The 17,801-nt window shown below is 40.2% G+C and overlaps 1 protein-coding gene across 1 annotated transcript in view; it reads right to left on the reverse strand.

The window, feature by feature from the left end:
• Nucleotides 1-17,801, reverse strand: part of eya2 (EYA transcriptional coactivator and phosphatase 2) — a 28,268-nt gene that overhangs the window by 3,289 nt on the left and 7,178 nt on the right. The window contains exons 2-12 of the mRNA XM_079682089.1: nt 14,219-14,297; nt 13,654-13,694; nt 13,105-13,225; nt 11,828-11,938; nt 7,886-7,962; nt 7,480-7,663; nt 6,848-6,984; nt 6,644-6,727; nt 3,140-3,229; nt 1,070-1,128; nt 185-345 (exon numbers count right to left, since the gene is read on the reverse strand). Of these exons, the coding sequence (XP_079538215.1) occupies nt 185-345; nt 1,070-1,128; nt 3,140-3,229; nt 6,644-6,727; nt 6,848-6,984; nt 7,480-7,663; nt 7,886-7,962; nt 11,828-11,938; nt 13,105-13,207 (1,006 nt within the window). The 5' untranslated portion in view covers nt 13,208-13,225; nt 13,654-13,694; nt 14,219-14,297. The remainder of the gene's footprint in view (nt 1-184; nt 346-1,069; nt 1,129-3,139; nt 3,230-6,643; nt 6,728-6,847; nt 6,985-7,479; nt 7,664-7,885; nt 7,963-11,827; nt 11,939-13,104; nt 13,226-13,653; nt 13,695-14,218; nt 14,298-17,801) is intronic.

A 17,801-nucleotide genomic window follows, 5' to 3' on the forward strand; every position in this document is an offset into this window, starting at 1 on the left:
ATATTAGAAAGGGCAATCCTTTTAAATATTACATTTGATTATCTTTTTATTTAAAACAAAACAAAATTGTCAAAATAATCATAATGTTATGTTAGATTTGAAAATGTGGTTGCTCTTACAAAAAGACAAATCTGAATATTCAGTTTTCCGGTCGAATGTTAAAAAAAATGTGAGCGGAGCTTACCCCCAACATTATTATTGTATGTGTTGTACATCTCCTTGACTCTGCGGTATCTAAAAGCCAGTTTCCTCATCCAGTCCACTCCTCCGTGAACCCCCGACCCCAGGCACAGAGAGCCGGCCCCCGCTGGGCTCTGGAAGCCGTCCGACCCAAAGTTGTAAGTGCTGCAGGATCACAAAACAGGGAGCCGTCAGGTTGTAGATCACAAAGAAGCAAACTGCATTTCTCCAGAGCACCATATAGAAGCACTATCATTGGTGTTTCAGGGGGGAAGCTATAGGTACAACTGTATTCATGGATAACGTTTCTAGCTCTAGGAATTGATTCAAGGTTCAGGTTATAGAATGTAGAATGTAGTACTCAAACCATTCATCATATTAAGGGAAGGGTGCCAGTGTAACCACAAGAATTTCAGGAATAAGAAACCCTGTAAAATTGGAAATGTTTGAAACTGAGTTTTGAATAAAAAAGCTTTGTCAGTAAGTAACCATGAAGTACTGTTTATACATTCAGCGAGGGCAGTATAAATATCATCTTTGAGAATGAAAAGGGCCAAGTGTAATATAAGAAAAAGGTACTTCGGTACAGTCTGGCTCTTTCTCAAATCACCCCTAAAAGTATCCTAAAGTGCTACAGCAATAAAACGTCTGGAACGAGGAAGACCGAGGGAATGACAAAGAAATATTTTTGATGAGATATGAAAGCGTTGGATAATCCTCTGACATATTATATGGCTGTGGAAGTCGGGGAAATAAAAGACATGCACACACACAGACGCGCACAAACTCTTTGTCTCATCTCCCTGCTTTTTTTCCCTTCCTCCTGTGCACTAAAACCCTTGAGGGCAAGTCTGGTTCACGAGCCAGTAACACAGCAGCAGCACTTTACCTCAGGTCCTGTCCGTTGTCATCCGATGCCACGTCATCAATATGAACCTGGTCGCATTCCTGGGAAATGAAAAAGAGAGCGGATATATCAAGAGATCCATTTCAGAGTGGAGCGCTGTACGGGCAGGTCTGTCCTCTTTAGGGGAGCCTGCGGGGGTGATAGCAGCTACAGGAATACAAATAAAAAAGAGCTCAAATAAAAGACAAGGAAGAAGGAAATAAGGTATTGGGACACGGGACCGCGAGGCGCCAGACACACAGGACAGTCAACATGACTGTGCAATGCTGGTAAACCACGCCGTAAATTAAAGTTAATCAGATTTTATTCTTTTTTTTTACTGCGTACTTTTTTGTTAAAAGAATCCTCTGAAGAAAGACTCATTGTCTTTTTGTTCCTCTCTACTGGATGCTTCAGGAACCAAAGGCTTTCAAACCACACTATAGCTTAAAAGAATTGCTACAAACAAAACACCTTCAGCATTATGCAGTTCAATCAGAAACAAATGAAAGAAGTCACGAAGATTGGAAATGAAGAAAACTAAAATATGCCCCTTTTCATGATAAGATAAAGATAATAAGAACTTTTTTTTATTGATCCCAATTTTGGAATTGTCTGTGTTGCAGCAGCATAAAAAGACATGGCGTTATCTCAATAGAAATAAGATAGCGTTAAAAAGTGATAGTGGACCAGGAGGAAATACTCCAGTAAATCTAACAATGACTTTCTCTTAAAAAAATATCTTAAAAAGCCTCTATTTTTCAAACTAACATAACACACATCCATGCACACATTAGTGTCCTAGTCTAACTTCTAATTGTCTCCCAGCGACCCGGGAAAGACAGGCTCTCCTATCACCTTTCAGCCCTCTTAAAGCCAGATGGAGACGCTACCTCATCTTCCCTCCATCTCCACATAACTCTATTCCCAGGGGCTTCAACCCACCGTCCACTCAGGTGCCGTCCGCCCCTGCAGAGCAGCTTCTACTGACCATACAATACAAACGAGCCCTTTAGAGCTTTATAGGCTCTGAAACTCAGAGCAGCTACACTCGGGGCCTCCAGAGCATTGTCATTTTAATCCAGTAATAAGACCTTCAACTCAAGTGGAATACAGCCATACAAATCTGCTTTTTTGTATAGGAACATTTCTACTGGAAATTCTGACTTTGATTATAGCAATTATTTAATCTCTTCTGGTAGTACTTGAGTTATGACAGCAGTGATAACCCTCAGTGAAGCAGCTACTGACAGAGGAAGGACAGGATGATTGTACCTTAAGACTTAACAGCAGTTGCTTTAGAGATTTACTGAGCCCTGACAACAAAAGAGGGGGTAAGGACCGGGGTTTGCAAATGGCTTTGTTGGCTCCTTTCCCTTCCCTCAAATGTTCCTCCTCCCATTTGACTAATTTTCCTCTCCGATGCTCAGACACACACCTATAATTACTGCACAAAGTGTACTTGTTCTCTTTCTCCCTCCGTCCCTCTCTAATCTTTTTTCTTTGTCAGAACAAGGCTAAGGAATTCAACTTGAAAAACGTATAAACTTTTTCAATCACTTACACGTAATAAAACCACATGGTCATCGTTTTGTAGAGGTTGCACTAGTGTCTTGGTTTTGTCTAACTGTGCACTTAAGCCAGCCTTTAACAAAAACTCCTTTTCCTATTCCTGCTAAACTGAGGAGGGCAAATTATTTGGAAAATTGAGTAGTACGTATTAATAAATAAAGAAGTTGTGTGAGGGGATTTCCACTGTGCATTTAAATTAACAGCAGCCAAATGTAAAACCTGTTTCCATGGGGAAAGTAATGGCAGCTAACGGTTGGATATTTTCTCACAGCTGATATTTCCTGTCTTTCTTCAAATACACCTTTAAGTAGCAAAAAACTGAGATAACAGGCAGCATTTATTATAAAATAAATAATAAGTAAGGTTTTGTGTGAAGTAACGCATGATGTGCAGTATAATGGTTTAACGGGGCAAACAAACAAAGTTAAAAATAAAAATGAAATCGAGTAATTCTCTGAACATGCTCACAGGTTTTAAATGATGAGTCAAATTTAAACTCACCTCCAGGTCGTTGAAGAAGAGTCTGGAGTCGGCCAGGTTGAATATCATCTCCTCCATCCACAAACCGAGAGACACCGCCTTTGAGGAGTCCTGAACACAGAGACACACATTCTCTAAAATGAATAACTTTAAAAGCCACACTGATAATAATAATAATCATGACAACATTTAATCAAAGGTCAATCAAGGATATGTATGTATTTATGTCCTGAGGCATGGTAACACATTTCCCCTCAGACACAGTCAACTCTCTTATTGTTTACTTATAGCCTGACAGGTCAGAACAACATCTCGAATCATTTCAGGGCCGCGCCCCCTTTTAATAGAGCATTTTTTTAAATAAATTCAAGTGTTCATACTGAGATTGATAGCTTTAGAGGTTTGGTATTTAGAGAATAATGAGTTAGTTGGATTGTTGAACATCATTACTTGTCACTTCCCACCTTGTCATTGCCGCCGCCTGCTTGTCTCTCCTAACAGCTTTCTTTTTCATTTCCTTTTTCAAACTCATCAACTGGATTGACATAGGCAGGTTTCAGGGAGGGGCCAGTGTTAATATGTATCTGTCAATCAAACTATGCAGATTGTTATCTCCACTAACTATTTTCTGACCTATTTGTTTTAGCTCTCTTCATTTAGTCTAGTTTTTTCCCTGTACTGCACCTTTTCCTTATTCAAACTATGCACATACAATTTAAATCATTAAGGCCATTGCACTATTCAATTGAGTAAGGTAATAAAACAATTAGGAAAATATTTGTATTCCTAAAATAAGCAAGTTTTTTATTTTCTCCATTAGATTTTTCCTTAGCTTGAAATGAAATTAATTGACTGGCTGTGACTGAATGGAATGATGATCAAATCCATAAGAGTATCTTAAACAAAACAATAAGTCTATGAGATTTAACTACCGTACATAACTTAATTGGATTTAGCTACGTCAGTACGTTTTGCTCTGTGTTTATGGCGGCCTTTAACCTTTTTCGTTGTGAAATGTAGAACATTTATTCAAGTACTCGACTTAAGTATGATATTGGGCTACTTTTCATTTTGTTCTACTTCATACTCCTACTCCACTACATTTTAGAAGCCAATATTGTACCTTTCACTTCACTAGATTTATCTAACAGCTTAAGTTAATTGTTAAGAACATATCATTGTTTTATGTGTACTTATGGATAAATGCATTCTGTTTCAGTTTCACACTTCTTATCATTACAATTTCTGCCAAATACAACAACTGCCTGTTCCTTGGAGGAATGATGCTGAGGAGAGTTTAGCTGGCTGTTAAGTTCAATATCCATACGTTGAAACGAGAACAGTACATTAATACTAGTACTACTAGTTACTTTACAGATTAGGAGCATTCAAAGGAAATAAAACACACTTAAACTAAACTAGATTTGATAGACACACTTATGCATCATAATCCAGTAGTTAATATATTGTAATATTTAATATGATTCTGAAATGGGCTATACCCACAATAAGTACTTTTATTTTTGGAGGATTTTGATGTCAATACTTTTTTATTTTAACTTGAGTGAAATTGTGTACAGAGGACACAGGACACCCTCACACCTCCCTGCATCTCTCCTCATGTTTTCTCTCGCTTTGGAAAAAACCCTAACAACTATGCAGGTGTTGCATTACACCAAATTCAGTTTGTTTCCTAATAAGCAAACTATATATCATGACCCGGAGAAACACATACATCATAATGTGCGGGCAGTGAGGCTGACAAACAGCTTGGGCGTGTTGTTGTTGAGGACTACAAAAGCAGGTGTGTGTATGAATGTGTGCGGTGTGTTTTTTGATGGCAGCGTTGGCTTGTCTTTGGCAGACAGACAGGAGAAGCACAGGCCGGGCTGTCAGCCAAAGGTGAACATTTGAGATGAATGCATCTCTAAATGACAAGCAGAGGCGTCTTCTGGCTCGAAATGGTAAAAAAGGGTTTGATAACAAAAGCAGGATTAATCACGATGATTACAAAATACCCCACCTTCCAAAAAAAGGTGTAAAGAGAAAAAAGGTAATGAGGACGAAGGGCGGGAAAAGTTCAGTAGGAGGAGTAGGAGGTCTAAAGGAGAACATTATGAAGAGGAGGGATTAAGAAACACTGGACTGAAGAGCAAGACATGAATTGAAAGGATAAAGAAGGTGGAGTTAAAGGCTTAAGAGAGGATTGTTCTTCTTGTCTAATAATTGAAATAATTATCTATAATCACTCCCATTAAAAAAATCAAGGGCTGGTCTTTTTAGAGGGACAAATAAAGTCTATTTCTGATAATCCCAGAAAAGAAAAGAAAAAAGAGGAGGAAGGAAAAGACTGAAACCACCCGAGTTCCCACCTTTACTCATGTATTAAACACACTAGAGTGAATTGATGGGAGCTGTATGACAGATGAGATAATGGAGGAGCAAGGGAAGGAATCAGCTCCTCATTCACCTCTGGCTCACGGAGCTGGTGAAAACAACTGTCTTTCAACACAGCCATTAGTCTTTCCTGCACGCCGGGCCCAGATTCGCCTTGACTTAAAGGTCCAAAACATTTGTTCATGATAAGAGTTTAATAGGCTGACCCTAATGGAAAGAGCCTGGGCTGTTAAAAGTAGAAAGAAAGCAGGGCATAAAGTGAAGATAACTTATGCCAGAAAAAAAGCATTATGGATGTCGGAGTAGGATTAGTTAGCAGAATATGTAAGAGGAAGAAAAAAGAAGGGCAAAGCGTCGCTAGCTTGTAAACCGTCTTAATGCTTTGGATTGTTAATCTGTTTTTCCGCTGTCACTCATTCAGTTCCTCTGACTTTTGATGTCAGAGTCCGTCCAGCTGAGCTCCAGCAGCGGGGCGTTCGGGTGGTGGTGGGAGGAATCAGGAATGTTTGGCACATGAGTCACATTTCCACACATCCACTTTCTCTCTCACTCTCTCCTGTGTTTCTTTCCCGCTTCCCCCCCCCCCCCCCCACCACCTCCTCCTCTGTGGCAGAAACAGAAAGAAAAAGAAACAACAGCATGCATGGCCTGCCCAGGGGCTGAGCCGATCAGAAAATGCTGCTTCCTCAAACTCCCATCAGCCCTGTGTCAACCCGCAGGGGGACCGTGAGAATTCAAAACACGCGTCCCCGGCCAAAACCAAGAAACGCACCACGGTCCGCCCCTTGTCAGCTGCCTGTCTGTTATGTAAAGGTCCCACCGGCTGTCAATCACGCCGCGGGATGCTCGGGTAGCTAAACAGCCCCGGTGCATTATGAAAAGAAACAAGAGGGCAGAGAGGCAAAACAGCCAGCATGTGAAAATGCTCAGCGATGAGACCCAAAGGTTGTGGACTCGGCTGTTAGTCAAATAAGCACTCCAGCGCTGAGACAAAGGGTGATTTTATGACGACAAGGGTTAGTTTGTTGATGCAAGGGTTTTATGCCAAACTGTGCCTATCTACCGTATCAGAACTGTTTTCAAAGTGTGAGCTAGTAAATAACAAAGGGAGGGGTCTTATATTCGTACCTTTCCGAAACGTGAGGAGAAGGTTCCCGTGAGGAGCGAATGGAAAATGATGATGGTTTCATCCAGGTCCCAGATAAACACGCGCTGCAGAGAAATAACAGATATGTAATGTTAACCTCACGAGTGTGTGCGTGTGAGGGAGAGAAAGATAAATATTGTCGAGAAATGCTGATAATTTTCAACACAGTGTGAGAGTGTGTTTACCTCAATGTCAGAGTCCAGAGGTGGTGCGGGGTCACTGACTCTTTTCCTCCCTCTCAACTTCCCATCCGACCCCCTCCTTGCTGGGACCCCCTCCTCTTTACCTGGTGTGGGGGGGCTTGGCGGCGGGTGGTACTCGCCTAGAACACACACACACATAAAACCATCTCTATAAAACAACCTTCTCCGAGATTTAGAGTTTGATTTATTAACTCAAGAGCGTGTTGATGGGGCGCTCTTTTAACCTGTTAAGCCCCGAGCACAGAGAATACTTTATGGGATGTGTTGGACCAAAGGTGTTTGGATCCATAGCAGGGTATACAATTAGCATATGACATTTAAACAAATATATGTTTCTTAAACCAACTTAACCTACAGAACATAAATGACTTTGCTTCTTTTTAAAAGGGTGCCTAGTTTACATTATCTTATTGTAACAGCAAAATAAAATGTAACACAAGTTTGAACATACATTTTTTTAATTAACGGTACTTTTATTCTTAAAATCAAGCAAATATATCAAACTTGGTACAGTACAGTCAATGTTATATGTGCTTTTTGTTCAGAGTAAGGCATGGTACATGTGGTATTATACTGTAAGTCAATTTGAAATAACATGCTTTGTCCCTCCTTACCTGTGTGCGACTCTGGGCTGTGATTGGGCAGCATGACGGGGTGTTCTGGATGCTGATAGGCTACCGGAGCTGTGATGGCAGTGGGGCTGATGTTGCTGCTGGTTATGTAGGGGCTGTTGTAGTGATGAGAGTTATAATACGGCGAGTACTGACTCTGACTGTAGCTTGAGTACGCTGAAAATTCCTGTCGAAACGTAAACATTTACTTTAATTAGTCAGAGTCATTTATCATTCCAAAATGAAACGTCCTACAATCAAACAGTCGTCATCATGATTAATACATATGACAGTCATGACAGTTGCTAAATTAAGTTATTTGTCAGGACTGCTAGAGTTTAAGATGTATGTTTTCAGGATCTTCAGATGTCTTGGCAGTAAAACATCCTGTCGAAGTTACATTACTCACTTGTTGTGTAGAGTTGAATGGGGTTGAACTTGAGATTGCATGGGTGCCTTGAAAAATTCCAGATGAAATACCACCACCTGAGAAACGATGTGATGGCAAAAGTTCAGACTTTCAGGAAATAATTCATCATGCAGGATGGAGAACAATTACAAACTGGTGAGAGATTTGACTGCGTTACATCTTGTATCAATGAATCCTCCTCTGATGTAATGCCACAATATACGATCTGATCCGTGAGTATCTGTGTGAAGAAAGTCAGGAGCAGTAAACTCCTTCCTCAGTGACAGGTCAGAGCTGAAGGAGCCGGGAGTCAGATTTATGTTTGGAATAACAATACAGGTGGGAAAGTGTGCTGCTGCTGCTGCTCTGGGAATCTTCTCAGTATAATCAGGCCAAGGCAGGAATGTCTTCCTTCAAGCGATTTCCTCCAACAGTGACGCTGCCTCACCCTGCATCCTTCTATCAAGTCTGTCCATGTTGTTTGTTTGTTTGTGTGTCTGAATAATTAGTATGACCTCAGCCAGGCAGGTTATGTTCTAGGTTTGTCTGTTTGCCTTTGAGCAGGATTGATTGCCGAAAAAGTACCGGCAGGATCTTCATGGTAGAAGGGTGAAAAAATAGGCCAAGAAAAAACAGATTACACTGTGGAGCATATCCGAAACAAAAGGCAGATACAGAAATTACTTTCAGTTTGCTCAAAATAAATACTTGAGGGTTTAGGGTTAGGCACCCTAACACATATTTTTTGTAGTATCTATGTTCCTTACAATTTACAGCTTATGAACTGTTCCCAAAAGGGGAAATTAGACGATCTGAGGGAGCATTTGAATGCACCATTGGCCTTGGCAGAGGTCTTTCCTCATGTACTCCAATTATATTACCTCCACCTAGGGCCAATGCAGCATATCTAATTTGTATTCCATTATTACCATATTTACCCTCCTAGTTTGTGTGTTTGGCTCAGTAATAACATTCACAAAGTGTTAAACTGATGATGGCACTAAATGCTAAGTGAAAGAATCACCAAAGTAATTAAAACTCATCCTGAGGGGAACACTAAACGTCATGGCAATCCGTCCAACAGTTCACATTTCACTCAAGACCTCACAATTTCAATCTCATATTGGTGCTAGAAGTATATGAAACCACTAGCAACCATGAATATCTGCATATCCATTACATTGATTGAGATTTTTAGATAGATTAGAAACAACTTTTCGCAGCACCTGCCATCTTCTCTTTGTTCCCGATAAAGAGTCGTGTAGGTAAGGTTAACAGGTTAGGTTAGGTGAACAAACTGGCAGCATTGTTCTGGCTCGAGTCGTGTGCTGGGTGGAAGCCAGGGCCTTTTATTGACAAGACATAGCTTGACAGTTACTTGTGTACATTTGTGTGTGCATTGCAATAAAATGTTCCTTGGAACCAAAAAGAAAACATGACAATGAACCTTTGTAAATAGTTGCTTGGTTTGTACAGTAGGAAGTTATTCAAAGTAGTTTAATTACAGGTTGAAAGTTGATTTAGTATTAGTTTCTGTGAAGGGTTTTGTTTTGACTGTTGAACTGTGCAACAAGCTTCCCTGTGGCGATAATGAAGATGTACTCTCCTCTTCCCCGACATGACCTGAACCAGGATATTTGTAAAGACTCCCTTACTCAATTCTACTTTCCATTATTGCGTCAGTCTAAAGCTTCATGCTGCTCCCCATTTATTTTTCTCCATTCCACAGTGCATGACAAACAGGAGACAAATGACTCAATGGAAGAACCACACTGAAACCTCCCCGGACAACAATCTTCAAAGCAACTGAAGGAAAAATCCAGGAGGTCTCTGGAGTAAACACAAAAAAAGCTCCCATAGTCCCCATTTGGTTTCAGTTGAACATGCAATACAACTGTGTGTTTGGGTGTATTTTTGTGGTGTGTTTGTGTGTGTCTGCGTGTGCATGCTCAAGCATTGTGTACAGTATAATGGAGGACATGGAAACATTCTGAAATCCTACAAACATCGGGTTGTTGTGGCAGTTTATTACCGTTTGAAGTTTGTAGTTAATGATTTATGCTTACAAATATTCAAACAAATGTATTTTGTTTGGGAACCGTGTCTTACAAACTCAAACTACTCTCTGTGAGAAAAAACCTGTTTTGTCCTACAGTTGGGCTCTAACAGAGCATCGAGGTCCTCGCAGTTTGTAAGATGTTATATCGTTTGTGTTTACAGGAATATTTACATTCCCATATAATGTTGGACATCTGAATAGAGGAAGCGATGTGGAAAAATGTAGTTATTTGGGAAGGGCTGAAAACACAGGCAACAGAAAAAACAGTTACAATTTCCCCATCCAATTGTTACCGGTGTTTTTCATCCCTTCCCAAATAACTATATCAACTCTGTATGACGCAAGATAGGCTTAACAATACAGATTTTCCATCGTACAACTTGAGTCTTATTTTTGTATTTTTGGCCTTGATCTGTTGGGAGATCTGAGATCTGGTAACACTGAGATGTGAAATCACTAACATGAAGTCCGACAGGGCAAAAACTACAAGCAAACTACACACACTTTGGGTCGTCTTATCTACTTCATTTGGAGGTAAAACTGCAAGTGAGAACATTGTAGTTTCTGGCAATGATCCCTGATTTTGCAGAAAATGTGAGACAACATTCAAAGCAAGAATGGCAGACAGGAGTTTGATCACAAAATCAGTCTATAAACTGTGATGAATGTTTTTTTCTTTTCCAAATAAGTGTGGCTAACCTATTGTAGTCTATGTACGACATTGACCTAAAATACCAGTTCTATTAGTACATACAGTTATCCTGAGAAATTAGACATTTTTGAGCAAAGCGGTTTAGTAGTTTAGCTAGATTTGGATAAATTGTTGGCTTTCTGAAAACCTGTCTCATTCTCCTTCATGTTTCCTTACTTCTCAGACTTGTTTTAGCATTGTCCTGTCAGGATTCTGTAATTAACTTGTCAAGTACAATCTCTAATGATAACCCATCAAAAACCTATGTAAAATTACAAAAATAACCAAAAGATGGAACATGCTTTCAGATTGTGTTTGAATGCCAGGACCATTATAATAAAGACATTGACTCATATTCCACTTGCATGTAGCATCAAACCTAATCTGTTTACGGTTTGATCCTGTTTCTCTTCTCTTTGTCTCATCCGTACAGTGAAGCAGGGCCGCCCCCCCGTCTGCAACATTAAACCTCCTCACCCCTCCGTATAATTCACCTTAACCTCTCCCCTCTCACACACAAGGTCAATTTCACGCTGCTTTCAAAGCCATAAAGTCGCACTGAGCGAGTCATGCTTTGGGCGCCGGACGACTGAGGAATGTGTACAGAGGAGATACACACACTCACAAAAACACACTGACACAAGGCCATGTGTGGGCAGAGAGCTGATCACACTTCCTTTTGAGTTGTTGTTTTTCGACAAAGACCCTCTGCCCACCTCTTTGTTCCCTCTATTTTTCTCTGTTCTCCCATCCTCCGTCTACATGTTTTCTCACTGTCTCTTTCTCTCTTACAGACACAAGCGCTGGCATGCTGTGTTGTTGGTCTGAGTGGAGAAAGGGGGCCTGACCCCGAGAAAAGAGGAGGGGTGGGGAGACTTTTGACGCCAGGAGTCCAGACCGCAGCTAATGGAGAACAGGTGTGGCACAGAGAAGGAGAGGGAAAGAGAAAAAGTGAAGAGAGAGAAGAGGAGGAGTATAGAGCTGAGGAAGGCAGCACCAGGATGGATGCTCCTTCTATTAAGTTTGAAATCAAAGATGGTGTATATAAGGCGTGTGTGTGTGTGTGTGTGTGTGTGTGTGTGTGTGTGTGTGTGTGTGTGTGTGTGTGTGTGTGTGTGTGTGTGTGTGTGTGTGTGTGTGTGTGTGTGTTAGCATGTCCATACATTAAATACACACAGTGTTTCAGACTTACCGTGTGAGTAGCTGTAGAGGCTCTGACCGGGAGGAGTGCTGCTGAAGTTTGAGTATCCCAGAATTCCTGTCTGACCTGGAGAGTGACTCAGGCCTTCTTCTGTTTTAATGTCTACGGACAAAGAGATGCCATCGAATGAGCATAAGATTCATTTCCTAGGTTACATAAAAGATTAGCCAACATGCAGATTAATGTTAACCAAGTCTGTCTCACCACTGGGGATCAAATAACACATACACATGTATAACAATCTATCTTGGTAACACAATATTGTGGTTTCTTGTATTCATGACATAACTGTCTGCCTTGTTTCCCCCAAATGAGTTCCCAGTTTAATGTTGAAGTTGTCCTACAGCATGTGTTATATTGTTATTGTGTCTTGTTGTCTCCATACATGAAAACGCAAAAACTGTGAACTCTTCCTTAAAGGTAGGTTAGGTAAGAATGGAGAAACCAGCTCGAGTGCGCTAGAATTTGAAACTACGCAGCCGAACAGAGCCCCTCCTCCAACATTACATTACATTGCATTTAGATTAGGCTTTTATCCAAAGTGACTTACAATAAGTACAACACACACAAACGCACACATGCCCAATAGGGGCACGAGATAAGTTTGTGCACAGATGGAAGGCTGACAGGCAGGTAGGCCATCCAATTATTTTAGCTGGGCCGCCTAAAATAATTGTTTGTGCTTTTTACAGCGCGAAGGCTTCCACAGATGACATTTTTTTATGTATTTATTGTCAAAGCGTTTAATGTAGTCATTGCTATCGGGATGTTAAGAGCATTCCATGGAATATAACAAACAGTGTTTCTGAAGTGAATTACCTACCATACCTTTAACTGATTTTTGCTATAGACAATTGTGACATAACTTGTACAGTACCTCAACCATTTGTATGTGACTATATGTGCACTACAGTATATGTGCACTATTATAAATGAGCATTGTTTTATCTTTATTAATTTAATGTGAAATTTTAACTTTTTTTTTTGTTTGTTTATTATTTTAAATGTTTTTGTGCTAGTGCTGTTGTTTCGTTCTATACAGGGGGGAGGATTGGGTGTAAACATTAGAAAACATGCACACTTCTGTATTTTGTGTTTGGCACTGTATGTATTGCAAAGTTGCTATGTTGCAGATGAAAAAGGGAAATACAGTTTTATAAAAGTGAGCACTTTAAAGAAATAAACAGATAGACACTAACTTGCATAATCTGATGCTTTATCAAAAACATTGAATGCATCCACATCACTGTATGGTTGTGTGTACTCACTGTAGGAGGGCATGCTGTAGCCCTGTGTGTGGTGAGTGTAGGGTGCGTACGGCCCCGCAGGCTGCAGGGCGGGGCTGTACTGAGTCTGTCCGTACGCAGCCATCACACCTCTCCCCGTTAGCTGGTTTTAAAGAAGCAAGGAATAATGAGGAAACTTTTGGTTCTCATTATCTGTTACAACAGAACATCTGTTTTTGTCACCGTTAGAGGACGAGGAAGCTCATTGAAAATATAAAAACATGCAAACACTTTCTTTAACAACAAAGGAATTATTGACACAAACAGTACCGTGGTGGGGTTCCTACTGTATACTGGTCAAATCTGAATAGATGCACCTTTTTTTGCAACTTTTAGCAATAAAAACAAATATGAAAAGACCAATAATAAGGAAAATAAAGTTCAGATAATTAGTTTATAATGAGCGTCACAGAGTTTAACGCTTAGTAACAATTATGTGGCGGCTACCGGAAGACACACAGCACAACATGTGACAAAGAAGTCATTAAATTCCACTTTCAACCTCAGTGAAGAATGTCATGAAAAACTCACCTGCAGTAGGTACGATGAGTATGTAGTCAATAGAAAAAGCCCTGTGAATGAGACAAAACAGGCAATGTCAGAAAGTTAACAATTAAAACAGTAAGGAAATTGAAAAATACATTTTAATAAGATAAGACATTAATTACTGGGATATGTAATTAGGTGTTTCTCACATATCCTCACATAAATGACAAAAGGTACCATCAGCATTACTCCCTAATATCCTTTTTAAAAGTAGAAAAACACAGTGTAATGCAGGATACCATCCAACACCAACAAATGTTATACAATTACACAAAAAGACAACATTAATACACATTTTGTTTATATAATTACCCCTAAAATCAGGGTTGATTTCAATCACAAAAAACAAACAAACTAATAAGCGGTCTCCTCACTACCAAAAATGATGACCAGTTACATTATTAGATTTTATTTTAAGCTATATATAATGAATATAAAACTATTCTTTGAGTTAAAAGGCCGACTTGAGGATTGCAGTGGCTGCAGGGAGCAGCCACCTTTCATCTGAAGCACTTTACTCTTTCTTTTCTTTGTAGTTTTGCCCTCTCACCTGAACTATAGAGAGAGCTTTATCGTCTTTATCCCGTCACACCGCTGTTAGTCAGGTTCCTCTCGAGCCGTCAACTCTCCTGTGGAAACAATAGCAAACGCACATCATCAGGACACAGGTATGCAGGTGACTGACACATGGCGACGTGCCTCGGGCCCCGCTGCAGCAGGATGAGGGGGGGAGGGGCAGGTGTGTTCTCCAAACACAGTTCAAGAGGTGAATACTTTCAAGGATAGACAGAGAAGGTGAATGCGGTCTTGATGTGAAGAGTACGATCATTAGCGACTCTGACAGTTAAATGCTGAACAGGTACGATTATGCTTAGGGAAAATGTTAGAAAAACGCTGAGTCATCTTGCTGTTTGGCACCTGTGTCATGCATTTTGTATTTGGCTATCAAGAGGAACGAGGAAAGAAGGATTTGAAATGTTTCATGTTTGGTGATAAGATGAGACAACAGAGCTTTGACAAGATGAGACATTTTTGCTGTCCTGTCTTCTGAGGCTTTTGTCTGTTTCTCTCTATGTGTCTGTTGACAGAAGTATTAAATGATAATAGAGAGTAAGAAAGAAAAGGGTGAAAAGAAGTGAAGGAAGTGAAGGAAGTGAAGGTCTCGGCTCAGTAAGCTGGAGGTCAAAAGGTCAAAGCCACATGAATGAGTCTGAGCAGGAAGCTGAATGGGACTGTTTGACAGCAGATGCTAAAGCTAAATCATTCAAGGTACCAGTCATGGAGCACGATGGATGGTGGGTTGTAATGGAAACGATTCGGTAAAAACGTCATCTACTAACACAATAGGGACAACAGTATGTGAGCAATACTGTTTGCACATTTTATTTTGGTCTCTATTATTGAATACAGAGGTAAATCTTAATTGTGTTTGGGGCAGGCCCTCTCTTGTTTCAACTTGCACAAACAGATTCACGCACAGTACGTTTGCCATGGCAGATTCTGACTGGCTTGGCACAGAGCAATGATCTCTACATCGTCCAACACCTTTGGGATTATTTGCAACACTGACTGCGAGACGGGCCTTATCACCAAACATCAGTCAGGGTGAAGGAGGGGGAAAATCCATGCAGCCAGATTCCAAAACCACGTGGAGAGCTTTTCCAGAAGAGCAGAGTCTGGTGCAGCAGCATGTCGATGCAAATAGATTCAAAACAAGGTCAAATGATTCCTTCTATGTTTGATCAAGGTCTAGCAAATGTTTGATTTACAAAAGTATCTTCATTTTATGTGTGATATTTTATTTGTAATATAGTCAAATGTTAATTACTTTCCTCAGATTGCACAAAATGTTATTTGGTGTTATAGGGACTGTGATACAACGTAGATTACATTGTTCTGATTGCATGAAAAAGTAACTTTCTATACTTGATCATAATTGGTTTTGTGTCCTAAAAGTAAGTTGTCTTAGAATTTGATTAAAAAGGTATATAAAATCCATCCAGCAATGTATCACCATGCTCACTGCAACATATTCAATGTCAACCCTGTATCATGCTATACAGCGTTCATTTTTATTTACATTGGTAAAATTCATATCCCTTTCATTTGATTATAACGCTCACTGAGGTGAGAGTCCTTCAAATCTCACATGCACAACTCGCTTTTCCATTTATTTGTCTACTCCCTCTCCCTTTTCTCTTTCTGCCTCTTTCTGTTTCTGCCTCTGGGCCATTCCAATCTGGCAAAGCTGCAGCTAACTGCCCGACCTCTGACCTCGCTGACAACACAAAGACAGAGACAGATGACAGTCATGAAGTATAGGGGCAGCAGGGTTCTACTGCAGCAGAGAAGATGAGAAAAAAAAGAACAAGCTAAGAAAAGTCACAGGAATTGTGACAGTCTGCCGATAAAAAGAAGCTTTACTGACATTACGAAACGTCTTACAGTATCGTTTGTGTTGTTCTCATGTCACTAACAAAAGCCTTTTTGATAGAATACTAGAGAAAACACACCTCGTGTTGTGTCAGCTCCATCTGATGGAACCGCCCTCCCGGCTTTTCAAACACCTCAGAATGTTTTCTGAGTAAATAAATGTCTTACAACCGTGAAGCAGCTACAAAGACTGAAGAATCCACCTGCACATCTGTGTTATGATAGTAGAATAAACATAAATAAAACAGATTGTAAATGTGTAACAAAGGAGTCTATTTACACTTTGTCATGTCGGTAAAGGCTTGTTATTATTACAAATAAATAGCAAATGTTTGATATTTCTAATTGAATTTCATTTATATGAAGAAAGCCTACAGTAAATCTTTCAACTAAGCAACGCCTAGGTTTTATCTTGCGTCAACAAAACTGTACTTTTAATTTGAACCATGCATTAAGTTCATCATTATTTTTCTATCTATTTCCATTTGAAATGCCCCTTATGACCTTGTAGCCATCAGGGGTCCTGATCTGACCTTCATCACAGGCGTAGTGTGAAGCTCCAGAGAGTAACTATGATCCCGCAGCACAGAGGGAAAAAAGGAAAGTGCTGTTGTGCTTAGCATTTCCTAAAACTTTCCAGGGATCAAAAGTAAAAGCGACGCCTGTTCAGAGTCCTTTTGACTTCAGCTGCATCCCTGCAACAGTCCTATATGCACACACATGCACGTGCACACAAACACCCACACTGTGTGTGATAGGGGAGGCACTTCCTGGTTCAGGGTGAGGCCTGGGAGGAGGGCGCACAAGGCCATGGGAACTGCAGGACACCGGAGGGAAGATGAGCGGAGCTCAGCAGAGATGTGGAGGGCCGAGGGCTGAAACTAAAGCTAAAACAAACCCAGCGGGGCCACGGGGGGCCACGAGGCCACAAGGCCAGTCCCACCAGCTTCACCTGGGTCCCAGGGTTCTGCTAGACCACTGCTTCTTTCACGGATATCAAATTCTAGCCTTTGTGCTGATGGATTACATCGCAGGATGGTATATTGTGCTTTAAGATGAAATGTCATTGGATACTTTTTAAGGAATACGTTGATGTTATGCAGATTTACCTGTTGTTCAACTAAACTCTTGAGTGAGGAAAAGATTGACACATATGAAACTGATCCTTATGGGCCAACTAGTTTATCTGTCAGTGTGACAGCATCTAAGGGAAAAAGTGTTTTTCTTTTCCAAGCTCTACACGCGAAGTTGGGTAGACAAGCTGGTTGTAGTCCAACAAGAGGCAAATAATGATTGAAACGGGGATAGAAGAGCTAAATACAAAAAAATCAGTTGAACCAACAATGATTACTAAAATTACTTTTTATGATGGAAATTTGTATCACAGCATTTAGTGAATGTATGACTTTGAGTCATATTTAATTCAAGGTCTGATGAAGATGTCAGAGTTAGATTTTGCATATACATAAAAACCTCTGTATTGTTTCATATTTGAAATGTATGAATCTATCCTGGTCATATAATCAAAAAACGTATTCACTTCTAACATAAAAGGTCAGCTGTCTTCTTCAAATTAAAATACTGACAGAGTTTGCGTAGATGTTTGGCAACTGACTGACTCGTGACTTTTCAAATTGTGTTTACTTTATTACATACTGTTGGTGAAATATATAAATGACAGTTGGTTGAGATCCCACCTC

Source organism: Notothenia rossii (assembly GCF_949606895.1).
Source record: "Notothenia rossii genome assembly, chromosome: 5".
NCBI lineage: Eukaryota > Metazoa > Chordata > Actinopteri > Perciformes > Nototheniidae > Notothenia > Notothenia rossii.